Genomic DNA, 26,998 nt, shown 5'->3' on the forward strand with positions numbered 1-26,998 from the left:
CGCTCTTTCTGCTGTCTGAGCTGTTCCTCCTTTTTTTGGGCGATGAGGTTCCATGCTTCACTGAGCTCCTCATCATCGGCTCCCAAATCTGTGATTGCCTTTATAATCAAAGGTTTTCGTGCCAAACCACTTGTATCAATTCCCAATTCCTCACACAATAGCAACAGGTCCGGTTTCTGCAGCTTTTGTAGGTCCATGATCGCTCCGAGTGTCGGCTACTTCCAAAACAACTGTGCAAACTACCAACCTAAAGGCGTTTCCACACTCTCTTTACCAGTTCTAAAATCTAACCCTGTTCTAGAACCTGGTCCACATCAGAAGAAAAGCCAAGCACTCACCCACACATGCGATCGATGTTCCGAGCTGCCCTCTTGGCCGATTGTTGCTCCTGCTTGTTGCTTGAGATGCCACCTCCGATCACAAGGTGTTGTGGCTTGTAGCTTCAGATCCACCTCCAATCACCAGATGTTGTGGCTTGTAGATTCAGATCCCAACGCTGGGCACCAGTGTTGGGGCTTGTAGATTCAGATCCTACCGCTGATCACCAGTTGTCGTGACGCTGGGGCTATGGCGACCCGGCTTTCACTTGGTAGCGTGCAGAGACTCCGGGTTGAAGAAGGACTGAATCTTCGAAGTTGGTAAAATATGTACAAGCAGGTTTACTGGCACTTTGAGAAAACGTATTTACAATATTTACACGAAAAAGAAGGGTACATCAGCAAAATGGCAAGCGTTAAGGGTTCATAGCGAGAAGCGACTGGATGAGCCGTTTACCCAGGCCCAGAGCGACATTTCGTGCTCTGCAGCGTCCTTAAAAACCCCCTATGTCCAGCCCCTCTCTGAAGATGCTGACCAACCAAATCCAGGGCACGCCCCTCAGGTATCGGCATCCAATCGAACACATCACTGCACTGATGGTCTGAAGCACTGACTGGTCCGGCATTCATTCGTTGGGCGTGATCACTTGTTGGCGGGAAAAGCTTGGGAACGGCGAGGAGAGGAGGTACATTTCTATTCTTCAGCAAAGAAACCACAGGCTGGTTCTGACAAGGGGTTTTACTTCTCAGAAACCCGAGTGCACGTGGCGCCGCATAGGGCTCCCAACATGGTCCCTTTTCGACAATTGCAAATCTTTCCTGCATTCCCGGGAAATCACTTAATGGCCGTATGAGTCATGCTCCTTTCTTGTCCTGCACGTCAGCGGACATGTCACTCTGTCGTCTCCTTTGGATAGGAGGCATTCATCACTGGAGGATAGCACTTCTCGACTGGAAGGGTGAACAAAAGAAAGAAAGCACTTCCTGCTATTTCCCGCAGGGGGACGTTTCTTTGTGTTTTTCCAGACGTTCTCTTGACAAGGTCAATTTGGCATTTGCAGGTTGTCCACAAAGCAAAACATGCTTACAAAACAGGATTCCTGGAAACAGGCTCACTTAGAGCCATTGGACCATCACCACATATTCACAAACCTTATCCATGCCCACAGGCGAACAATAGAGCGCGCAATTGCGGATGCTTGGTCGTAACATTTACTCCTGACGGACTGTACGAATTTAAGGTGCTTCCCTTCGGTTTGTGTTCCGCTCCCGCAACCTTTCAAAGAATGATGGACACTGTCCTAGCCGGCCTGAAATGGCAGACGTGCCTCGTCTACCTTGACGACGTTGTCATTTTCTCTGCGACCTACGAAGAGCACCTCAAACGATTGACGGCCGTGCTAAATGCCATCCGCGGGGCCGGACTCTCACTAAAACCAGAAAAATGTCACAGAAGCCAGTGAAACTGGGTCAGCAGGTTTACTAGGACTAAGTAAAAGCACCGGCAAGATCAGGCACGGAACCGACTGGCGGGCGAGCACCGAGAGCGAAGAAGACGAGCGCGTGCCAGTCTCCCGAGCTCGCCACATGGCGGCGCCAGTACGATAACATTGCGGCAATATCTTATCTGGTCCAGGGGCCGAGCGAGTTCTTAACCCCGCAATAGCTGCTCTGACTTCTGCTACCGTGATATCTGCATCTAGTTTGCCATTCTCTGGACCCCCATATTCTGCTTGTTTAATTTCTGTTGTTTCTCCTATGTATATTTCTTTGCGTCTCTCCATTAGTTGCTTATCCGTCCCATGGAAAGCGTGTCTCGCCTTCACTTGGTTGATGCTAGCTGTCTGTTTTGATTTGTTCGGGTCTAGGAGGTGTCTGCATCGCGCGCGCCCGACCGACTCATGACGCCAACAGCACAGGGTGGCCTGTAGAGATCGCTCGATCATATGTAGCTAGTTCGGCCGAAAGGCCTTCGTTGCAGTTGTACTTGTCGGCAATAATCGGGAGCTGCGTGATGATGATGATGAATAATTTTATTTACACCCATCAAGGAATCTTCCTCCCCTTTCAGCAAGCTGGAATCCCGTGGGATTCAGTAGTGTCCAGGGTCAGATGGATGATTTTCTTTTGGACGTCTTTGTTCTGGCTGATCATTAAAGCCTCCCAGGACTGCATATTCCTGTCTGGTTCTTTGTAGCTATGGCACGTCCGCACCATGTGTATCATGTCTGCAATTTGATTACAATGTTTACACCGCGCGTCCTTGTATCGCCGGAGGTCATCTGCTTAGTGAGAGTGGGTTAGGAAAACCCCCACCTGCAACCTTCTGCATATAACCTCTTCCTTTCTACTAAAAAATCGTATCATGGTAATTTATGGTTCCAGCGATTGATGATTGATTGGTGTTTGATTGGCAATAACGAGTTAAATGAGTCATTGTAATTGAGCCATTGATGAATTAAAGAAAAGGAAAGAAGCGCGCGTGCATGCATGTGTGAGAGAATGGCTGCTGCGGAATTTATCAGGTGGTGGTGGTGGTGGTGGTGAAAAACTTTATTTAGTGGAGCCGCGAAATACTCGTTACAAGGGCTGGGCCGGCTCCTGATCACGGGTGGTGGCCAGCAGGCAGTGCCTGACGGCGACCGCTTCGGCCCAGTCGACCAGTCTCCTTTGTGGAGCCGGTTCTGCGCTTGCATGCGTGAACTAGCACGCGTGTATGTGTGGGTGAAACCAGAACTAGCACGCTTAGTATTCTTACCTTAACAAACGAAGGCACAGTAGAAACGACCAGTTGATTTGCGGTTTAATGCGGGCGCTGACACAGCCACTCGTGTATTTATACTAGGCTCATGGCTTGTAATGCGAATAGCGGCAACGTCATCCTCATCATCAGCCTGATCGACTATACCCACTGCAGGGCGAAGGCCTCTCCATATTTCTCCAATTAACCCGGTTCTGTGCTAGCTGCATCCAACTGATCCCTGTGAACTTCTTAACCTCACCCGCCCACCTAACTTTCTGCCGCCCCCAACTACGCTTTCCTTTCCTTGAAATCCAGTTTGTTACACTAAGCGACCATCGGTTATCCTCTCTTCGCACTACATGTCCTACCCATGCCCATTTATTCTTCTTGATTTCCACTAGAATATCGGAAATTGAATTATTTCTCTGACCCACTCTGCACGCTTCCTGTCTATTAATGTTACCCCTACCATTTTCGTTCCATAGCCCTCTGCGTTGTCCTCAACTTCAGTAGAATTAGAATCTCCTAGTGGTTAGAATTCTGTTCTGGAGTTCTGGATAACTGAAGGAATTCACAAGCAAAACGTCACCCGGCTCATGCCTTGTGAGGTTTATATAATGCTCAGGTGGCCAGCGGTGGCACAGTTGTTAGGGCGCTCGACTACTACGCCCAGTCACCAGGGTTCGATGCCAGCCGCTACGGCTGCTTTTCAATGCAGGCAAAGCTCGACACGCCCGGATCTCACATTTCGCACATAAAAAAAAAAAAAGAAAACATTGCCCCACGTTGTTAACTAAAATGAAATTTCATGACAGGATTTGTGAAAAAGAAACCATACCGTGCTAAACGCCCCTTCCAAAAGTTGTCAATCAATCGGGGCCTGCTCATACGGAACACACCAAAGGGCGACACATTTCAAGGAATAAAGAAGACACCGCGTACTATTTAAAACTATGACTTTAATGAGAGGGTGAAAGTGTAAAAAAAAAAAAAAACAATGAACAAAACGGGATAAAAATGCATGTCAAGCATAAAAACTCGTAAAGCTCATGGCAGTCAGCCGGTGCTATTGGAGATGTGATGCGATGAAAAGTGGGGAAGACGTCCAGCTGATCACGCTGGTGAGTTGGAGCCCTCGAAGCTGCCACCATCAATATCTGAAATGACACAGAAAAAGAGAAGCAACGCAGACAAGACTATTAAAATGACCTCCGCGATTTCGGTCTGCAATCTGCTACTCCCGAATCGGGCCACTGAAATAATTATGCAGTATTTAAAATTTACGGCTTAGCCGATACACTTCGGTTAACTCACTACAGAAATGCATGCGTGTGGTTCAATGTTGTGACCCCCATGCATAACCAAGGAACAGCATGGAGAAGAGCGTGACTAAAAGAACTTTTGTGCACTCTTGCATTACCCACACGACAGCAGCGATAGCGTAGCATAAGATCCTCGCCTGTTATCGGCACCTCGGCTCGAGCATTTGTTTGCTAGTTCTTTTACTATGCATGCGCGTTGTGTTTTAAGCGAGGTAGGCCTGGCGAATGTAAGCAAAGAAGACGCTATATCATTGGTACATGCATATTTATAGACATCTTATGCACGCAGTGAGCCAACCACGCACAAAAACAAGCACACACGCGCCAAGAAAAACGCAGCAATTGCATTGCAAGCAGCATTGCAAGAACATGCAAAAGGGATGGTTACGGTCGCGCACTCGAAAGCGATAAAGAGTGCATAACGAAGAAAGACACCACGCTCTTTCCGAAATGACGAAAAGTAATGTTTTCAAGGAGTATTTCGCCACCTTGAAAGGGTTGTTTTGTATATTTTTGTATTTGTAAAAGGGTGAAATTTATCTCTCGTATGGTATCCTTCTTATATACTTTTGCTTGAGAATTGAACTAGACTGCGTTATCGGGTTCCTCTCGTTCGCACCTCCACCTTTAGTCAGCCTGAACACAATGAACCTTTGTGGCCTTACACTAACCACGTGCAACAAATACACCATGTATGAAGAAAAAGCAGCCTTCGTGGCGTGCGGGTAAGGGTCCGTCTACCAATTCGAAGGACTCCCGGGTTCCATTCCCATCTCAACCAAATCATTTCGGTTTCCTTTCCCGCCCACTTACTTTCCTTTGGTTACACAGAGACCTCCCTGGGAAACTTGGGGCCGATCCGAATATTCCTTACATCTTCTTGAATATATATGGCCCAGTTGAGATAGTCATTTCCTCGAAGGGGCGAACGAACAAGGGAAGGTGAGAATGTAGCCGTGGGAAGCATTTCTGCATTTATAACCAGTTACCTGCACAGCCGACGTCCGCATAAGGAGGCGTTTCGTGCTGCTATAGAAAGCACTGGTTTTCACTTGCAGCGTATATGACCACGACCGCGGAAAAGCAACTGGCGTCCGATTTATGCCCATCACTGCCGCTAATCCGAGCCCGCTTAATCCGAATTGTTGGTTTACTCGAGCGTGCGTTGGTTCAGTCATCATCAAATGTATTTCGATGGCTCCCACTAATTCGAACTACGCACAATGCGAACAAGTCCCGTTCACTCAGAGTGCGAGTCATCGGCTGTTGACTCTCAAAAAGAAAAAAAGAAGATAGAGAAGTGCACGCTCCAAGAAGGCCGCGCGAGCAACTCCAAGTCACATTTCCCTTTCCATGGCGCGACAACTGCCGTCCATCGTCGCGCCGCGGGATGTCTGGTCCGCGCCCATATGCATATTGCCGCGACCACATTTGCATAAACGCCGAGCGCTCGCCAGGGCAACTGCGTACGACAGCACGCATCCCGCCGGGCGCTTGAGCGAGACACGCACCGTCCGGCTCACCGGCGAGCGAACGCAAAAAGGAAACTGTGCACGGAGCTTTAGAGAGCGGAAAGCTGAAGATCAAACGAGACGTGCAAGCTCGTTTCCAAATGAAGCCAAAAATAAAGCGAGAAAAAGTCGCTGTCGCCGCCGAGAGGTCTAGCCAGCTAATGACACGAGGCGCGTGCCGGTGCTCCAAATAGAATCCCTCAGCTCCGAAGCTGCACCGAGCGCGCACACGAGGCGGCTTCTGGGTTCGAGCCTTCCAAAAACAGCAGCACCACCAACAGCGAGCGCGAGCTGCAAGCGCGGCTAATCACACACTATTCGCACTCCTCCGCCTCCTCATCAGCTTCCCGCACTCTGACCTTGCTCTCTCTCCCAACTCTCCTTGGACTCCTTGGACAGAGCGACGGAGACAGGCTACAAGCTTAACTCAAAGCTCGTATACAGCTTATAAAGAAGCTTAGCGCCGAAACTGGTCTGTTCCCTCTCCGTTTCTATCTTTTTCTTTTTTTTTTCTGCGCCTACGACGACTAACTGCGCGCTCAGTGACAGCGAGTTAGCAGCGAGCCGCTGCGCCCCTCTGTTTAGATTTAATCAGAGCAGTCTCCGAGAGTCCGCCTTTCCTCCGATCGAGCTTTCGCTGCCACCTGATTCAGTTTGGCATGCGTGTAGAGGCAGGCATACTTATGTACGAGGGTCACCGGCCGGACAGACTGCAGGCGGAGGCTGATAGAAGACTTCGTCCGCACCACTTGCAATGTGCATACTGCGGGTCATCAGCTGCACAAAGTTTTGTAGCTACGCTGCGGTAGGTTTTCAGGACCTCGGTTGGCCACGTCGTGAAGAGGCAGGAGGGGGAGTAGTAGAAGGAGGAGGAGGAGAAGGAGGAGGAGAACGCTCGGTCACCCGCAGCTAATGCTCTCGCTCCACATTCGGTTCAGCAGCGTTGAAACCTTCTCACTTTTTGTTTTGTTGTTTTGTCGTTTTGTCGACTTGAGCCACCTGCTCCTTCGCTACGGTGTACTGCACCCACGCAACCGCGCAACCCGTGCGACTTCAGAACTTCACAGGCCTTGATGTCCACACCCAAACATAACCCCCCAAAATCCAGTCCAACCCGATAAGGAACAAGTAATTTTGTGAAACCAACTGCCGACCAACTGCAGTACGAATCCACACCGCGGATTTTAAGGCGAAAGCAAGCTGCACTTGACTCACGAGTGGCGCCGCAGAATGTGTCCTCGGGAAGTTGCAACAGGTCGCTTTATTGGCGCGGTTCAGGTGTCCACAGAAACAAGTGTGACAGATACAGCGCCTTTCCATTCCTGTGAACCAATTATATATAAGTTGAAACAGATAACCGCGATTTCGTACCAAAATTGTGGCGCAACCGTTCTTTGTGCAGCGTTCAGGGTGAAGTCGCACCATTTCGCTTCCCAATAAGCATCCATCTGCTAGTCAAGTTATAGAGGCTAGTTTGAGAGAGGGATTCGAAAGAACCTGTGTGCCGTCGACCACTTTTGTTTAAAAGTATCGCGCGAACGGCAACGTAACCGGCGCTGTTGCGCCGGAAGAATGAGGAGAGGACAAAGCATGCGAGCGCAAAGGCGCGCTATTCTGCACCGAACGTCGTCTGCTAGGCCGTTCTCGCTAGTGCGACGCCACCCCTGCCCATAAACGGCTATTGTACCGAGACCTAAGTAGTAGCGACTTTTTTTTTTTTTTCTTCTTATTGAGCGCAGCTCTTTGGCGCCCGTTCCTGCGTTTCGCGTCGTCGTCGGCATCGGCCTCGTAACCAGCTCCGCCCCTATCTTCCTCCGTGGCAGCGACCGCGCGCGTTCTCCGATTGCTACGCGCGCTCCTGCAACCGCCGTTCGCCGCTTCTACTACTACTCTGTACTCCTTATAATTTCATTACTTTCTTTTCTTTGGCTTCGTCGCCAGTATCTATTGCGACGTCTATACCCGGGGGAATTATGCTGACGTCAGAACCTATTGCGACGTCTCGCTGACAAGCCTCGCGGAATCTCGCGGACAGATCTCGCAGACGCGAGATATTCACCGTGAGCCTTTCGCCTTTAAAAAAGGACTATTTGCAGTTACTTTTCGCATTCTCCGCTTCAGGTTTCCATGCGTGACGCCCCTCACTGCGCGCACTGCGCCTGCGCAACAACGCACGAACTGCGGACTAGGCCCCAACACGGCCACGTACTTCTCTCAAGTGAGATGGTAACCACTAATGGCACTAGCAGTTTCTAATGTGGAACGCGAAGCTGCCACTTCACGTGTGTACCTCTTTGAGCATCTATCTGCGCTTGATGGGGACATGGACTCAAAAAAGATCTATTTGAGCTACCAACTGACGTGGCCGTACAAGGAGCTCTGCTACTCGAACTCTACCATGAACCACCGGCCACCGAAGAGACATACTTGGTAGTGCCGCCCTGTCTGGCTCAGCCTTGGTCAGCCAGTGATTGAGAGTTTCCTGTTACGACGCAAGTCTTTCTCTCCCTCTTCCTTTTTCTTTCTTCTGTATTTTCTCTTCTGTCCGCACGAGGCAGCGGAGGTGGCTCAGCTACAGAGCCAGTAGCAGGCCCGTGCCTTTTCTTTTCCTTCTTCCTACAGACACAACAACTACGCCAACAGTAAGGCCCGTTATAACTCCGGAAGTCCCAGATACCACTCTCGCTTCAAAATGAGAAAATTGCAGGGAAAAAATCATCCTCGGACAAAATCCTCCCGCACCCAAGATCAAAATTCTGCTCGGAAAATTTCCTCCAGTTCGGGAAACTTTAGGCATGAAATGTGAGGAAACGAGAATATTCATAAAAAAAAAAGAATAAAAAGGAAAAACAAGCCTAACTACTGAAATTTTCTCACTGCTGTAAACTGCTAGAATTTTTAATGTGCCGCGGGAAACAGGGCCAGAAGTTCAGGGCTAAGGGAATAATCGGCTATGGGATAGAACGTCATCGGCAGACGTAACGAAAGCGGAAAGCGCGGGTCTTCCTGCGGTCCGCGTCGCGTTAGCAAAACGAACAGCGGAGGCGCGAAACGGGGAATAGCGTGGGGAGAGTGGGTGACAGAGGAAGGAAGCACGGGAGAAAGCAGGGTGAATGGGAAGGCGTCGCAGTTCCGGCCACGTCAAGTGAACTCGCGCCTCTACACAGTCGGTCGACGCGACGTAAACAACAGGTCGCGCCGCCACCGCGCCCGAGCCCCAGCAAAGGCCAGCTCGCAAGCGACCCAGGCTTCAGTAGTGCCGCCGTCGCTCGCCGTGAACCCCTTATCAACGCTTAATCCATGTGCGTCAACAACCACGGTCCCGTGAAGCACAAGGAAACTGCAACATAACGGCTTTTGCTATTCACTTTAGTTCTCGCTTTCACGCAGGTCTTTTGCCCCGCCCGGGTGGTGCAGTGGTAAGACGCCCGACGACTGCGCCGGAATACCCGGGTTCGAACCCGACCTCGGCGGCTGCGCTTCGATGGAGGCGAAACGAAGAGGCGTCCGTGTGCTGTGCGATGTCAGCACACGTTAAAGATCCCCAGGTGGTCGAAATTACTCCGTAGCCCTCCACTACGGCTCCTCTTTCTCTCTTTCCACTTTCACTCCCACCTTCCTCCCTTCCCTTACGGCGCGGTTGAGGTATCCACAGAAAACAAGTGACAGTTACCGCGCCTTTCCCTTCCTATAAATCAATCGGAACAGCAACGTACGCCTGGTTCCTAGGATGAGGCTTTAAGCGGTTCGTAAAGAACTATTAGATAGGGCTGCTAACGCACCAAAGGAGCATCGTAGGCTACGAGCCGAGCCGCAGTAGAGGCGACCTGAGGTCGTTCAACGTGTATCGAACCTGTTTGTACACAACCGCCTCCATCGACATTCAGTCGGTCGCTGTGGAAAGGGTCCAATCCGCGACTTTGGCCTCCTGGTCAAAGGAAGGAGGCCTCCTGGGGTCGAAAAACATTTTTTTTTTTTCTTTTTTCAGTCGCGTAGCGTTCCTTTGCGCGCGTTCAAGTGTGGGACTGCAAATGGCAAGAACGCGACAATTGAACGCATCTCGCAGAATCTCGCGGAATATGACAGGTCTCGCGCACAACTCTCGCGCACGGGATTTCGTGTTATGAGCCTAGAAAGGCTTCCGCATTAAAAAGGCGAGAGGAACGACAAACAAGCCGGCAACACGAAATCACGGCTTGGGCCAAGGAGGTCGTCGAGCGCCATCGAGCGATGACCACCCCTGGGGCGGCTTGAGGAGAAGCGAACTCCCACGAAGAAAGAACTTTCCAAATTCTCCTCAATAAAGTTTCCTCCTCCTCCTCCTCCTCATCCTCCTGGTGTATACCGCGGGGGGTCTCTGCGCGGCCGCAGTTTAATTCGTTTTATTACATTTCTCCTTCATTTCTTAATTCTTGACGCACGGGAGTTTTCCAAGTCCACCACATTCTCTGACGAGGACACGTACTTTTATCACAGGGAACTCCAAGCAGGTTGCGAGGGCTGAGGATGATCCGCACCGTACTTGTACGTGAACTGTGGTCGCCCGCTCAGCTCGGACTCATCATAGTCTGACACAGCAATAAACCGACGTGTAGCCTCTGCGCCGATGACAGCCACACGACGAGTGAAGAACGCACCGCCATGGTATATGCACCACTCTCGTGAGCCACCCACTGACACTAAGCCTGAACTACGAGCAGGGGTCGGATTTTTCGGTACAAACCGATAAAAGTAAGCGAATTATTTTTTTCTTTAATTTTAACCGAAAAAGGCCAATATATTCTTGGCATGCAAGGCATATATATACGCGGTATTTTTGTCACACTCAAAGTTAAAAAAAAAAAATAAGCGTAAACAGTAGAGAAGCCAGGGCCGTGATAGCAATCGTGCGATTTGAAGAGTTGTTCCGCTAGACATATCATGTGCACGTAGACCTGGAAGCACCACCTCCTTGCTCCCTGCAAGCTAAGTCGTTTATTCACTACGATTACCTGTTTAGAACGGTTAGTCGGTTCGGTAGGTTTGCCAACAGCATGCAGAGAATTGTCAAGAAATTGGCAGTGGCTTAGCTCAGCTATGCCAGGATATACGTAGCAAGAGGTACGTTTCCCTGGCTGAGTTTGTTGTGGTCATCTATGTTTATCGATGAGAGTCTGATCCTCTTTTGGTGGTTCCCGTTGACTGAACTTTTACATAGGCCCCACCTGGCCGGCTATGCTCCGTTTATTACACTCGGCAGTCTGGCATCACTGTTCGACAAGCCGTTCCTCTCTCTGCTCGTGTAAAGTGTAGCTCGGGCGTCTCCGCTGCTCTCTTCGCCTTCTTACACTCTCTCTTTGCTGTTGCTTGCGCCGCTTGCGATGTCAGCGCACGTTAAAGATCCCCAGGTGGTCGAAATTACTCCGTAGCCCTCCACTACGGCTCCTCTTTCTCTTTCCACTTTCACTCCCATCTTCCTCCCTTCCCTTACGGCGCGGTTGCGGTGTCCACAGAAAAACAAGTGAGACAGTTACCGCGCCATTCCCTTCCTATAAATAAATCATTTTTTTTTTTTTACGCTCTTCCGGCGGCTTCGTTTCGATGGGGGCGAAACGGAGAGACGTCCGTGTGCAGTGCGATGTCGGTGCACGTTAGCGCCGCTTCTTCTCCAGAAGTGGCGGCGCCGATAAAGTGACGTCACCCGGCTCCTCGCAGCTGCGGCGAGCGGCCGCGCCGGCAGCGACGGCGAGGCTCGCCATGGAATGGAGTGGAAAAAACTATTTTGTACAGATTCGATGTGTTTGTGACCGTTGCTGGTCACTTGAGGGCCGTGGTCGATCCTCGGTCCAGGATGCCGCACTTCACTGCTGCCATTGTGGCTCGGAGTACCCCCCAGATGCGAGCAGTGACGTCACTCGCTCATCGAGCATGCGAAGTACTGTCGCCCCAGAACCACGCGAAGCCAGCGAGAGTGCGGCCAATGTAGCTCAAGCTACAAAACCGTGCACGGGCGTCACGAACATGTATCGCATTTCGGCTACAGAGACGATTGAGCGGCAGTTACGTACCTTTTCGTTCAAACCAACGCGACAGCCCAAAGGTGACATGCCACCCCAGCTCTTCCAGTCGTATTAGTCAGTCGGCTGTCTCATTTATTTATGCCCCAATGCCTTCAACAGGAATAGCCGCGAAACAAGAAATCTTAATATCAGTTGTAAATAAACTGTTTGATCATGCCGAGAAAAACGACAAAAAGGACTTTTTTCCGCTCAGGAAATCATCGAAAAAATTCAGCAATTCATTTGTCCAAAATAACAACAGCCGGAAAAAAAAAAAAAACACGCGTTCTGAAATAACCACTGAAAAAAGTCGCCAATTTTTCGAAAAATTGAAACCGATTTCACTCTCCCTACCGCGACCACTGTGCATCGTTAGCCCGCTAACTATATTTCGGAGACCCTTCCGCGTTGCTAATGGAGCCGCTCCATGCCATCTGTCATGTAATCAGATCAGAGCAGTGACTTAGTTTCAACGTGGGTTTTCTTTTTTTTTTTTTTTTTTTTTTTGCGGCGCTGTTTTTTTTTTTTTTTCGAACCCGCCCCAAAGACGCCGCACATCTATTAGTTCGCTAACAACGACTTCCACGCCGATTTCGGAGCTTTCCGCGTTGCTTACGGACACGCTGAGCTATTTGGCGTGTAATCAGGCAAGTGAAATTTCGTTTTCAATGCAGATTTCTTTTTCTCTCTCACGATGCCATTTTTAAACGCGTTCCGAAGTCGCGGTGCGTCTAAGTAGAAAACAAGAATGGCAGGATTGAAAACATAGCAAAATTTCTTGAATTCACCAGTAGTCTGCCGCTGATTTGTTCGATTCCCCGAGGAGCAGCAGCGAGTCTGCACATGCTGCCTTCACCGCCAGAATTCAGTTATGACAGAGACGACGACGGAAACAAGACTGGAACTTGGCGTCCGCGCGGCCATAATAGCTTCGTGTTCCTCGTCGGCCGCGTTTCGCGTGTCTAGTTACTATTTTGACCAAGAATACTAGTCAACTTAAAACTGCTATTTTCTCATGCATAGTGGCCAATAAGACGCCAAAGGCTATGCATACTCTAGAAAAAAAAATTGTAACACTATTTCCCTTTGAGGTGCAAGTGTATTCTTACAAACCTGTCAATTTTTTCGTGAAATCTTGTTTTTGGCAAATAAGATTTGGTGCTGCAACGCACATTTTCACTGTTCCAAATTATATGCCTAAAACGCACGTTTATTTAGGTTTAATTACGTGTTACATAAAATATTAAATCTAATAACTTTCGTACAACAACAACAAAAAGAAAAAAGAAATCAGACTGCCGAAACAAAGAAAAAAAATTAGAGGGTCTCTTAGATGTCTGTTAGAAGAATGGCGAAAGCCTACCCTTCCTATCCTATAATTTGCCTCTCATCTTTTGCCTCTTATCGGCGTTCGTTGCAGTGCTACATGTAATTATGATCGGTTTATAGGAAAGGAAAGGCGCAGTATCTGTCACACTTTCTCCGGCAAGGAGGAGGAGGAGGAAAAAACATTATTTCACGAGCGAGTTTGGACCCTTCAAGGGCCCAGGGCCACCGCACGGCCCTCACATTACGCGCATGTGTGTGTGAGTTTGGACAGTACACCGTCGCTCCATGTTCCTTCGCGTTCGCGTGGGATTGCAGATGGCAGGAACGCTAGACAAGAACGCTTCTCGCGGAATATGACAGTTCTCGCGCACGGGATTTCGTTTCATGAGCCTAGAAAGGCCTTAAAAAGCGGTCATTTTCTCCACGGAAGAGAAAGAGCATTTCCCTGCATTCGCGACCGGGTCCGCTGTGATCCCATCAGAGCTAAGGACACGTGTCCGAATCGCCCAATGAAAAACGGCCTTCGTAGTCGCGGAACAAGAAAAACGCCGAGCGGAATATGTCTAAAGAAAATGTTGGAAAATTGCTGAGAAAAAAAAAGGGGGGGGACTGCTTTTTACATTTTCCGTTCGCCGCTTTTTTTCCGCTTGACTGAGAACGAAGATAAGACGAAACTGCGCGCGATAAGGTGGCGCGCGCGCCGCGAACAAACAGCGAAAAACGTTTTCTTTTTCGTTTTTTGATGTTGCGGTTCAGCAGTTATTGCTTGATAGCATAAAAAAGAAAAAAAAAAAGAGGCACACGGGAAGAAAACATTGTTGAAAACATTACACGGGAAAACATTTGTCCAACAAATTGGGTCCAAGAGCAATGACGCTTTGACTTCCAGACGGGGAGCCTTCATTTGCATCAAGGCAAATGAAGGCTCAGCACGACTTTGCAGCACGGCTATGACACGAGCTCGATCGGAGGGCATTCGGGTTGCCGCCGAACGACACAAAAATGAGTGTGACCGGACCAACGTACCTTTCAGTTTGGACAACTTGGACGACCGGGGAAGTTTGGCCTCCAGGCCGTAACCGCCCTGCGGAGCAGCCTTGCCGGGCTTTTGTCGGGGTTTGCGCGGCTGCTGGCTCTTGTCCTTCACCTTCGAGCTGAGAAGTGGGTGAGTCTCTGCGAAGGCCGCAACGAAAAATAAAAAAAAAAAAAAACGAGAAGACACGGTGAGATCACCGAAGGGCTATTGTAATCGACTGCAAAATCCTGTGTAAGGCGTAATCAGTGCAACTGAAATCCTATGGGTTTTGAGTGGCCCCAGCTATGTTTTATGAAGTGCCGTTTTGTTCTTCTTCTTCTTTACTGTCGCCCTCCGCGCACTCGCGTAAACCACGCGAATGCCGCACCGCGGGTTCTGTGCGAGCCAATAATGAATGGCAGAGAGCCCGATACATGAACTTCCGCACAGGGCACGATTAAGCTCGCATGTCAAAGAGCTACATCCAACCCAGCAGGCAGCAACTAAGATCATCAACTCAGAGAGAGCCACCCGAAAGGTCTAGACTGCTCCATAGCCGTTTGGACACCTCGCAAAGCAGCCAGCTATGTTGAAGTAGAGACCCGGATGACGTGGTGAAAAAGCATGCGAGAATGCTATCAAAAGACGACATTCAAAGGGCAAACAGTAGACTAGGCACGATTAAAGTTCGGTAGCAACGTAGAAATCTCAGGACGAACGATGAGGTCGAAGAGCTTCCCCGCCGGCATCGGACTGACTGGTGACATTCAGCTTCTTGAGATGAAATTGATCGATATTTTTTTTTCTGATGAGTAGGGCCTTTTTTCTATCGCACTGCATATTTTTATACATATGTGTATACATTTTAATTTCAAATCAAACAGCATAATACACTTCTGCTGGATTCATGTGTGGCCGATCCCCCTAGTGGGAATGTGATACAACAACCATATATATTATGATATCCGATATCCCGAAAGCGTTCCGTCAGTCGGAAACGACATAAAATGCCGCGCCTGAAATGGAGCATTCCCCCTCCCTTATTGCGATTTTTTTTTTTTCTTGGAACATGACCGTTGCCGTTCCGCCCAATTGTTCTAAAACGAGCAAAAATTCCGAAACAACGAAGGTGTATTCATTATTAATATAAACAGCGCGAACACGAAGACAAGGGACAAGAAACAAGAAAGCCACAGTACATGTTTCGTTTTCTTCATGTTTGTTTTTCTGGGCCTAAACGGCTTAGGAGTCAGCGCATGTACTGTGGCTTTCTTGTTTCTTGTCCCTTGTCTTCGTGTTCGCGCTGTTTATATTAATAATGAATAAGTACCAACTCGCCCAACAAAGTATCTTGGTAAACGAAGGTGTAGTTTTACTTGAGCAAACAGAGCGTTTTGCTCTTCGGCAAGACGCTCTAAATCCTCCTTCGCCCCCTGCCTTTCTTTTTATTTTAATGTACGAGAGAGAAAGTCGAAAATACGAGAGCTAACGGAGAAGCATCGCGAAATGATTGAAAAACACGCCGACTACGATGAAGATTGTAAAAACGTTCCTGCTTCCCACAAATAAATAAAAAAACTTTACACACCGAAGACAAAGAAAGAAAGAACAGCTCAAAAAGCATGAGCAACGAACGGGCTGAGACGGAGAGAACATTTAGCTTTCACCGAACTACAGGCATGCAACAAGGAAGGACGCGCTACCCAAAGAGAGTCCAGTTGGCACAAGGTCGCACAAGGTCGCACGCAGCTGCCTTACATGCTGATCCAGTTCACAATGTTACAACTGGCCTCCGCGCTTTAGTCCTCGCTTTTTTCGTTTTCACAGAGCGCACAACCGGGCTTTTTCCAAGTCGTGCTTGTGACTGACAGCTACGTTGCAAAATGTAGGCTGAGTGTCGGGAGCATGAAAGTGCGTTGCATAGTCGACGTGAGGCCAAAAACAATGCATGGCCAGTCTCGAAGGCGTCTTTACAGAAGTGAAGGCAGCTCCCCACATATTATCTAAAGGAGCGACAAGCCTAGCCCATAAATTTACTGTGTCGGACTTGTGCAGTCATCGTTAAAGTTAAAATGCAGGGTTATGATCATGTAAGCTTTCTGACTATACTGGCGGCCGTCGTCCCGCGATGTCGCGTTCCAAGATCCTGCCCCCTTTACCTTTGGAAAGGGGCCTCAATGGGAGAGGGCTGAATGGAGGGGGTTGCGCTGAAACGTTGCTCCCTCTAATGGAAGAACCCTGTGCACGCTTATGGCCAGCCTTGAGTACCCAGGTTACTCTTGTGTAGTTCCCAATCAATTTCCAAATTATCTAGTCAGAGACCTCTTAAGGAAAGTTGCGCACCTATCTCAAACCCTTGACTTCCCTCTTTCAACCCTCTGCGCATTAAACCACTACATGGCAAGCTGGAGTAAAATGATACTATTTGATTAAAATATTCCCGTTGTAAATTTTACATTATGCGATTTAGCATCCAAAAGCTACACATGGGGCATGAGGGATGCCTTAGTGGAAGGGTCTGGATTGTTTCAACCACCCAGGAACCTCAATGGCCAGCCCATGGCCACATTTTGTGTTTTGCTTCCATCAATCCGCCGCAGTGGTGCAGTGGTAAGAACTCCGACTACTGTGCCAGAGTACCCGTGTTCGATCCCGAGGCTGCGTTTCGATGGAGGCAAAGGAAGAGGCGTCCCTGTGCTGTGCCATGTCAGCGAATGGTAGCCTTCCACTACCTCCTCCTCTTTCCACTTTCACTCCCATCTTCCTCTCTTCCCTTACATCACGATTCGGTGTCCACAGAACCAAGTGTGACAGATACTGTGCCTTTCCCTTCCTGCGAACCAATTATTATTATTCTATCAATATGCAGTGAAATGCACCCACCCAGGATTGCACCACTGTACTCTGGCTCAATAGCCCAGAGTGCTAACTACTGAGCCACTATAGCAGCAATATCTTTCCATTCCTTCATAGCCTGCTCTAAAGAAGGTATTCACTGATACCTTTGCACAACCCCTGTGGGATGCAGGCCAGCCTTCATCCTCCAATTTCCTGATGGCATCCCCTTAATTTGCAATCTATGTTTCTTTTATCGACAGAATATTTTGTTATTTTTTGAGTATTATTATTATTCCAGAATCCCCTAATTTCAGCTCCTGGGGAAACCGCTGCACTCACTGCCCCAAATAGTAACCAATTCTACTGTTCACTGACAATGGTCCTCAGTTCCACCACAGAGCCAAAAGAAATGGACAAGGTTATATGCAGTGCTTCAGAGACGTCGCATCACTAACACTATGATGAGGCTCCGGTTTGCTTCTGTGGACTCCTCATCCAAGAAACTCAAGTGCTTTGTCACAGCTAACCTTATTAGTGTGCATGGTGAGCCACTCTAGTCATCCACTACTCTGTTTGGAACATAACAGTGCCTGCTCTAGTGGAAATAAAGCTGCCCTATTTTCTGTGCATTTTGCAATCTAAAGGCTGCAAAAATAAAGAAACAAGATGCATATCAAATTGCCTGAAAGGCAAAGCTTTCCTCCCTAAATTCTGTTTGAAGCCGCTTAGGGGACACACGCTGTTCTCAAGAATGCAGAGGATAGTGGCAAAATGTGACAGCATAAAGTTAGCTCACTATCTGAATGCTGCCGGAAACAGGTGGAGTAGCATTTTTGAGTGCAAGTTTGCAAAGCTCTCTTCCAAAAAAAAAAAAAAAAAAAAAAGAGAGAAAGGCTACAAAGAGTAACTAGTTACCACTGAGAATGGCATCAATCAGTGCGGTTAACCTGCCTCTGAAACTGTTTCAGAGATAATTTGCAGTCACAATGTTCGGGCAGGAACTGGGCAAAGAAAACATACCGCGCCGTTTACAAACGAGGCATCCCATAGCAAGTCAACAGGTGCAACATTCTTCGTGCACCAAACCCAAGTGCTCAAGAACAAGCATAATTAGCAACGTTGCTCTTCAGCTTCATGACTGCCACAGAGCAAGCAGTGGCAGAAATCAATAAATAATCAAATAAAGTGCCCCACCACGGTGGTGCAGTGTTAAGAGGTCAGACTACTGTGCCGGAGTACCCAGGTTCGGTCCCGACCGCCAGCGGCTGCGTTTCGATAGAGGCGGAACAAAGAGGCGTCCCTGTGCTGTGCGATGTCAACTGCACGTTAAAAATCCCCAAGAGGACACAATTACTCCGCAGCCCCCATTACCCCCCCCCCTACGGCTCCTCTTTCTCTCTTTCCACTTTCACACCTTCCTCCATTCCCTTATGGTATGGTTCAGGTGTCCACAAAAACAAGTGTGACAGATACTGAACCTTTCCCTTCCTAAACTAATGATTATTATTACAATCAAATAAAGCAAAAATAAGAGGTAACAGGTAGTGCAGAGTGGCTACGTTCGACAGCAGTTAACGTGTGCTGCATTTTTATCCTTCGAAGGACCAAGTACTCTCCAACGCCCCTCCAATTAACCCTGTTCTGTGGCAGTTGCAGCCACCTTATCCTTCATGATTGATTATATGGAGGGAATCAAGTAAGGTTTATGAATCTGCAATGTAAACATTATCTGTAACTGTGTTGCAAGGGTAAAGTCTCTTAAGCCAACCAAAACTCAGCATCAAGTGCCTCACCCAGCTTGCATTGAAATGTTGGAAAAGAATTTCCATTTAACAACTTTTGACCAGGAGTCACTGCTATATGCCATCCAGTATAATGTTCTTTACAACACGAATTTCAAAGCAAAAGCTGTCCATGTATAGTACATAACATTCCAATACAAAATAGCTAGCCTAGCATGATATGAATGCCATGGACAGTCAGATGAAATCATTACTGCATCATAATGCAATAACAAACAAAAGCTTTAAATTTGAATCAACAGAGTGAGTAGGATGACTCTGATGACAAATGCGGGACTGCAGAAAAGCAGCAAATTATATTACTCAAAAGCAAGCATAACTGGTGTTGGAAAAGGACAGGTTGGGAATCCTTCTTTTAGCTCAATCCTGTCAACAAAGCGTGGTCTCTTTTCTTGCAGGAAAAGTTCTCTCTACCAAAAGTTAATGTCATCGTAGCAGGTGTCAAACGTGTATGTACGGACACTCTCTGTAACGCATGAAATGTACATGGCAGAATTTCTACCCCCAACTGGAGCATCCTTAAGCTCAATGTCATAGGTCTTGGGTTTCTTCTTCTTGGGCGAGTCTCCTTGCGAACTAGGTCGTTTTGTCCCGTGCTCCTCAGTGGACTGAAAGAGAGTGTTGCACATATATCACCTTCGAGCAGAGCAACAGCTTGCAATGAAAGCACCAAAAATGGAGGGGAGGCAAGAGTTTATAACCAATGCAACTGTTTCCATACACTTCTATTTGCAACACTAGAGCGGACTGCTAAATTTCAAATCAAACCTTTATTTTCCACCGTGCATTCAACAGCTGGAGGGCTACAGACAACAAAAAAAAAAGGTTGCCAGTAGACGGCTTCTTGTTTCCCTTCCTACTTACCATCTAGGCCATCAAGCTATCCTGATCCCAATTAATAAATTCAATCGATACATTAATTTCCTTATCACAACCTTTTTAAGCTAAAATGAAGCATGTCAACACAGCAGTAAGCATAAAGATTTAAAACATAGAAGCATATAGCAAACACAAGTTGTGAACAAGTTGTGAATGGCTGTTCCTATCTTCCAAAAGAAAATACAAGTTAGGCATTATCAGCTGTGCTGAACCACGCTGTAGATGTGAAAACCTTAGCATGACACCGGATATTACCTATAATCTTTATGTAACTATAAACCATGGTATGCAAGGAAATGGGTGACAATGCTGATTACCTCACAAGCTCCATACCGAATTATAGTATATTTCAAAACACTTTCTTTCTTTACTTGAACAGAAGCATAATCCAGCTCATAAGCAAGAGAACTATCCTGTGAGTACCCTGTCTGCGATTCTGTTTATCTTATGGTACGTGGTGTGTAATGTCCAAAAGCAACCTGGTCTTTGAGGCACAATACAGTAGAGGGCTAATTATTTTCAACTACTCGCGCCCCTTTAACAGCACAGCACACAGGCATCTTTCGTTTTTTTTTTCACCAAAATGCTGCCACTGCAGCCAGAATTGAACGCTCAGCCCTGGTCTCAGCCGCCGAGCACTCTCACAACTGAGCCATGGAAACACGTGCATGATTTGGTTCAGTAAGAAGTAAAGAAATATTAAGGGGACACCTAATTACATTACGTGTTGAGGGTGGGATAGTATTAAAGAGACAGAACACTGAAATTTAGGTCTCATTTCTTTTTGGCCCAATGGGAAGATTGATGTCTAAAATGTTCGGTTCCGTAACAGTTTCAGTAGAAACGCTGTAGAAAATTGTTACCGAAAATTTTTCGATCAGTGCATGCGCCCGTTTTTATGTAGTCCGATGCTGGAAGCCGTGAGCAACGACCACGATGACGACTGGTGGTCAACAAAAAAGACATACCGAAAACAAATATAAATTTCACTCGCCAGGCAGTAATTCGACATTTTTTGCTAAGAGTAATGTCCTTTTCAGTTTCACACTCAAGGCTGTTATGGCCAATAACTCATACCTCGTGCACGAAAGTTTCACTGGGTACTATCACCGCTTCATTCACAGAATTCCAAACACTGTGGCACCATCTAGTGGCAAAACCTGAAATCATGCCTCTCACCGTGTGAAAGGAGGGATGGTTTTTATTTAAGGATGCATTGGAAAGAGCGCAAAATATAATGAATTGTGACAAGCACTCCTAGAAGAAAAAAATAAATAAGTGTGCACTAGCGAAAATCAGCGATATTTGGCTGACATGTTGTCACGTGGGGTACTACACCGAAAGTAATAGGGTTTCTCCGCTAGATAGCGCCTCAGTTGTTTCTATGTGATTTTCAATGGCAAATTAAAATTGTAAAGTCTATTTTCTTTGATATTGTAGTGTTCGATATGCACTATATGAGGCAAGGTCTTTTCATCTCCACCATAATCTCATGACAATTTTTAAAGTATTAAATCCAAAGCCTTAAGCCCTCTCCATCTGTGGGGATCCTCCACCACGGTAGACAGAGGCGACGTTGACCCCGGCTCCATTTCAACCTGATCCACAGAGCTGTCTGAACAGATATGCATACAACTAAGCCAACTATACTCCTGAGCCCACGTGACCGGAGCACTTGACAAGTGTAAGTGCACCACCCAACTCGGCCATGTCACATGGTCTCGTGATGTCACACCCCCTAATGACCTATTAAAATTTTATGACAGGCACTGCTGGACTCCTCAATTTTTTTCTGATGAGGCTTTTAATGCCATCGCATCAAGAACCGAGAATCGAAGTAGGCCGACACAAAGTCGAAGCAGGCATTCTATTAGAAGGAACAGGGTATACTGCGCTACACCTTACACAGTGGAACCCCATTAAAGAGGCGCGGCTGTAATGAAATACCGTGAAAGCTCCTCCATTCGAACCTTAGTAATTAGAATTTTTGACCAATTTGAACTGCACTACTTGGGTCAGCCAGGCTCCATAGAAGTGTATGTTTAAAAAAGCCCATTATTACAGAGTCGGTTCTATCGCTGATAATTCGAACTATATGCCCAGTGCATTGTCTACAAGGGTGCCAGTGAAAGATGCCTAGCGGTCGTTTTTGAAAGTCCTTCCGGGATACGAGTTGTCGCTGCTCATTCGTCACCGTGGTAATTGCCAACGTTCATGGTTGGCAATGTCTGTTTCGTTTCGTCGGCAGACACCAATTTCTTCTACTGTGGCCTGAAGCATAAAATTAAGGTATCCATATGTGTACAAGTGAAAATATTGATGATGCTGCAGCCATCTAGGAGAAGCTAATGTGTGCACCCACCAGATGCCTCCTACAAACAAGCGCTAAATCACCAGCATTGTTGAGCCCGTTTTATTGTGGGTATGCTGCATTGGCCAACTATTTCAACAGAATATTCGTTGTTTTCATTTGCTTTTTCATTTGCCTTGCCTTTTCTTTGCAAGCTCATTTCATATATGCACATAGTTACGTGCCTCAACCAAATATATGAGACATTTCTGCATCACCTGTCAGCACATCGTGCCAGTACAGCTCTCTTATAGGTATATCGCTTTGTCGTAACAAATTCATAAGACTTTAACGCGATGTCGCTAAGGGTCCCACGTTGCAGAAAATAACATTGGCCGCCAGCGAAAAATCAGATGCAACATTAAAATTCATGACAAAGTTGAAATGTTCATATTGACGTCAAATTTCTGAAGGAAGCACTGTAACCAAAGGAAAATAACTGAGCGGAAATGAAAACTGAGCAAATGTTTAGTACAGGTGGAAGTCAAACACTGGACTTTCATGTTGCGAGACAGACAAACTGCCCATTGGTCACAAAAGCTCGCTGGTTTAAAAGTAGACCTACTGAATGTGCGATGCAAATGGGGCTAGAAAACGCAATCATGTTCTACTTTTAAAGGTGACGCTTAATTAAGTGCCCCCATGTTTAAAGCATCCCTCACCGGATTAGCCCTGACGATGGATTGGATCGTGGCGGTGACATGTTTCATAGCGTATACAATCAGAAATGAGTGAAACTCGATAAAGCAAGCGCTTACAACCTCTGATTTTTTCTTACTTCATAAAGCTTACGCACTTAGGTAAAAGCCCAAATATATTTAGAGATGTGGCGCTCAACAAATACTGCTTATAGGCTATTAAATGTACATACCATTAGCTTGATGAACAGTATTTTAATTATTAAAGCTCCTATCTGATGCTCATCATATCCATCTCTAATTTGCACTGAGATTCTATGAAATAACTTGAGAAATTAGGTGCCAAAAAAAATGTGCAGCACTGCACTAAATAAGGAAAGATTAGAGGTTTACGCAGTAACCAACACATTTTATTTCCTGTTCCTAAACGAGATTGTCACAAAATTTATGATGACACGAAAATATTAATAAGTGCTTTTATATAGAAATATAAGACAGCAATAACAGGCAGCTCGTTAACGCAAAGTGAATTCAAACAGTACTCTCGGTCGTATTGCTTGCCAAGGCATTTTCAAGTGGATCTCTTATTGGGTTTTTACCCAATGAGAGACTATTGCTGGATATGTCCCGTAGTCTGTGTTAAAGCATAATGGCAGCGGATGCTGTTTATGTGCCGCGACTGGCACGGCAGCCGGCTGCACCAGAGGGTAGTGAAGTAGCGGCCTTGCCAGCGGCTGCCTGCTCTCTGTTCCGTGTGATCTCCGTGAATTGCAACAAAATACTTATTAATTTGACGCCCCTTTAATTGGGAAATAGGAATAAGTCTTCCTGTCGGTGCAGTCCCAGCCGACGACCATGTAAGCTATGGCGTTTGATGGCCGCAATCGGTCTCATATCAGTTAGGCCGCGTCCACAAACAATTGGCACTCTAAGCGATTGTCAAAATATCTCCCAAAATCTGAACTGTATGATGCTGAGTGCACCACGCATCTTTGACGAAGATGCAAAGGCAAGAACCGACAAAACATCGATGCCCTCATCTCTGATAATATGCCGACTACTCAGTTTCGATTTCGCTTCTATGAGTGTCGCACTGGTCGCGTCAGCCCGCGCTAACGGCGGTTATCAGCTGCACTACAGCCAACTAACCAACTGCAGTTTTGTGGCATTTCGAATGGTCATTGGTGGTACTGAGCATTTTCCAAGCCTCCACCACGCGCTTTTTCCATTGGTCCGAAAATGTTTCTTCATCATTGCCATTCAGTGTCATGCGGTGCAGCACCACACACAACACAGGCTGCTTGAGGGGGGGTGCCGCCGCTACCGTGACGCACCGTAAAGGGTGCTGGGAAGGCCATTACCATTTTTGACCAATTCTTTTTGATGCTCCTGACAGTGTTCTCACAATAAAGCACTAATGAAGATAGTAAACGGTGCGCTGTTCTTTTCTAAAAACCCAGGTGATCATTTCCCAATATCTTGCCAAAATAATTTACTGTAAGTGGTTCTTGTCAGCCTTTTTTTTTTTTGAGGCCATTCGATAATTCAAACCAGATAATTTGAGCTTTTTTCTCTAGTCCCGTGAGGTTGGAATTAATGTGCTTTTACTGTATTAGGAATAAGAGACATTTGCACATATGGCCCCTTCTTTACCACTGTGTTGACCTCTTCTGTAAAAGGCATCAGGTATAGAAGAAGTTCAGCACTAAAGACAAGTTATTTGACTTACAACGTGCATACCTGATTATTAAATTATTATTACTTAAAGTATCAACTGAAACTGTGAAGTTCACAACTTTATGAATGCAGCGACATTGCTCGCAAACTATGCTGGCGTCTGTGCTCAAGGAAGATGGCAAGGCACGATCAGTTGCACTGCATTACAACTTAATGATCAGTAGAATGAAACTTTCGGGGTTTCACTTAGCTAAGAACAACACATTATTTGTCACATCATTTCATATCATTTGTTAAAATATTCCTCCATTCCTGCAACTGCTAGTTACCAAGAGCTAACAGTACTTTTCTGCAGCAAACTGACACAAGGCAGCTTATCAGCATATGCACAGCTGCAGTGCAAGCATGAACTGCCCCTCAATAACATCGACAGCAAGTGGACAAAATTAAACACTTATTTCATGAATAATAAACAAAATAAACATGCTTGTGGCCTCCTCATGTGACAGCCGTATTTATTGGATGGCAATGTCTAGGTAGCAGCAGAACAGTGAACAATGAAAGCATAAAGCCTTGCTTTTAAAACTCTCAAGTTGGAGACAGAAATTGCTCTGTGGTACATGCCTCTCATAAAAGGGTTCAACCAAGTATTGTAAAAGCTCATTATTTCGAACTTCACGAGACCAGTAAAAAGGTTCGAATTATCCAATGTTCGAATTATTGAATAGCTTCAAAAAAAAATGAACCCGCAACCCGCTCCCCTCTTTTACAACTGAGAATTTGAAAAAAAAAAAGAAAAAAAACCTTCGTTAGCACGTCGCTCTGTTTCGCGCCATTACCGTCGCATTCCTCCACCATACATTTCTTGGCAGTGCGACAAGTTGCTGTGCAACGATAACATCACGGCATGTTTACTTTTTCACTACCATTTCATGTTAGCTTTACCGGGAAAAAGAGGGCAGGGCAGGGGGACAACTTGGCAGAGTGCCTGTGCTCGTCCGGTTGTGCAGGCTTCGTTTTCACTTTATCCTGTCGTGTTTGAGGTTGGTGCTGTGCACTGCCACACAATCATTAGAATGCGTGATAGTGCAAATGCCTTTTGAAGCAAACAGTACTAAAAGCCGGGGTCATAATGGCGACTAGCTGCGTGCTTTCAGTGGTCTGATGGGTGGAAGAAGGATGGACGACTGTCGCAAAACAAAAAAAAAAAAGTTTTTCCCGCGTAATAATTTGGCTTTATATTTGGAAACTCGTAACACCCGTCCGACGTCATAGCCTTCCATGGGCATTGGCTGGGACCGCACAGACTGAAATAATTATTCACATTTCAGAATTAACAGGGATCAAATTAACGAGGTTTAGTTGCAAGCTTCGAAGGTTGCGCACAATAGAAGAGCTAGCAGCCGCCGCCGTGGCCGCCAACCCCTACCCACTGGCGCAGCCGATCGTCGCGCCACTTGTGGCACCATTTAGGCTTTATCTACTCTTCCATGGTTTTACCTGGTTCTATTTTCCGTCTCCGTTTTGGATGTATGCAGCCTCTAACTAAGCCTCTCTATCGCAGAAGCATTCCTTTGGCCATATGCTGGATACCAGGCCACCCAGATGCGGTGGCGCAGAACCGACTCGCATTTGAATTAAAGGTCTTCTTTTACATAAACCTCTATGAAGCTTGGCCGGATCAAGTATTTAGTTCAAATTATCCAAAAATTCGAATGATTGAGGATCGAATTAACAAGCTCTCACTGCATAGACTAGTGTTCTGACACTGTATACACTGGCTCAGGTCAGCAAGAGCTCTTAAATCTAACATTAATAAACAAAAAACAAAAAGAAATCTGACCGGCTCTGGTGGCTGCCCCCAGCCTTCTTCAGGTTCATCTATTTCTGGAGATATGGGAAGATACAGCAGTGCACGTGGGTCTTCCCCTTCTTCATCACTGAAAAATGACAACAGAAAAAAAGCTCTTACCTATATGTGCTCTCAGAAAAGAATGCTAAAACAACCAACATTTATTGGCAATAAAATGCCTGAAGAGCAACCACCATTACACATCCAAAACCATTGCTCTTTTACAGCTGTGGCTGACCCTACTAGTACAACTGAAATTAAACCAAATCAACTTTCCTGGACAAAACTAATAGAAGCATAAATAACGGTATACAGAATAGGGTCCCATAATACTCAGACTGTACTGAGACACCATATGAGCAACATACTACAAAAAAGTATGAAGGCCTTATTGTTTTGTAAATCTAATGTTTGATGATAAATGTGAAAATTGCACATAATTTTGACCATCTGGGGACCTTTAACGTGCAGTGACATAGCACACAGGCGTCCGTGTTTTAAAGATCTCCAGGTGGTCGAAATTGCTTTGTAGCCCTCCACTACGGCTTCTCTTCTCTTTCTTTCCACTTTCACTCCCATACGGCACAGATCAGGTGTCCACAGAAACAAGTGTGACAGGTACTGCAGCTTTCCCTTCCTATGAACCAATTAATTATTATTATTATTATTATTATTATTATTATTATT

At 46.6% G+C, this 26,998-nt stretch overlaps 1 protein-coding gene across 2 annotated transcripts in view; it reads right to left on the reverse strand.

Annotated features, from left to right (window-relative positions):
* Positions 1 to 4,001: 4,001 nt before the first annotated feature.
* Rbbp5 (retinoblastoma binding protein 5) overlaps positions 4,002 to 26,998 on the reverse strand; it is a 50,714-nt gene continuing 27,717 nt past the window's right edge. Inside the window, exons 12-15 of one of the 2 annotated variants that reach the window (XM_084606993.1) lie at positions 26,303 to 26,399; positions 19,418 to 19,523; positions 14,287 to 14,433; positions 4,002 to 4,217 (exon numbers count right to left, since the gene is read on the reverse strand). In XM_084606993.1, the coding sequence (XP_084463119.1) occupies positions 4,174 to 4,217; positions 14,287 to 14,433; positions 19,418 to 19,523; positions 26,303 to 26,399 (394 nt within the window). In that variant the 3' untranslated portion in view covers positions 4,002 to 4,173. The remainder of the gene's footprint in view (positions 4,218 to 14,286; positions 14,434 to 19,417; positions 19,524 to 26,302; positions 26,400 to 26,998) is intronic. The other variant, XR_014708071.1, reaches the window with a different exon arrangement.

This window comes from Amblyomma maculatum, chromosome 6 (assembly GCF_055883805.1).
Source record: "Amblyomma maculatum isolate TAMU_Amacu chromosome 6, ASM5588380v1, whole genome shotgun sequence".
Classification (NCBI taxonomy): Eukaryota; Metazoa; Arthropoda; class Arachnida; order Ixodida; family Ixodidae; genus Amblyomma; species Amblyomma maculatum.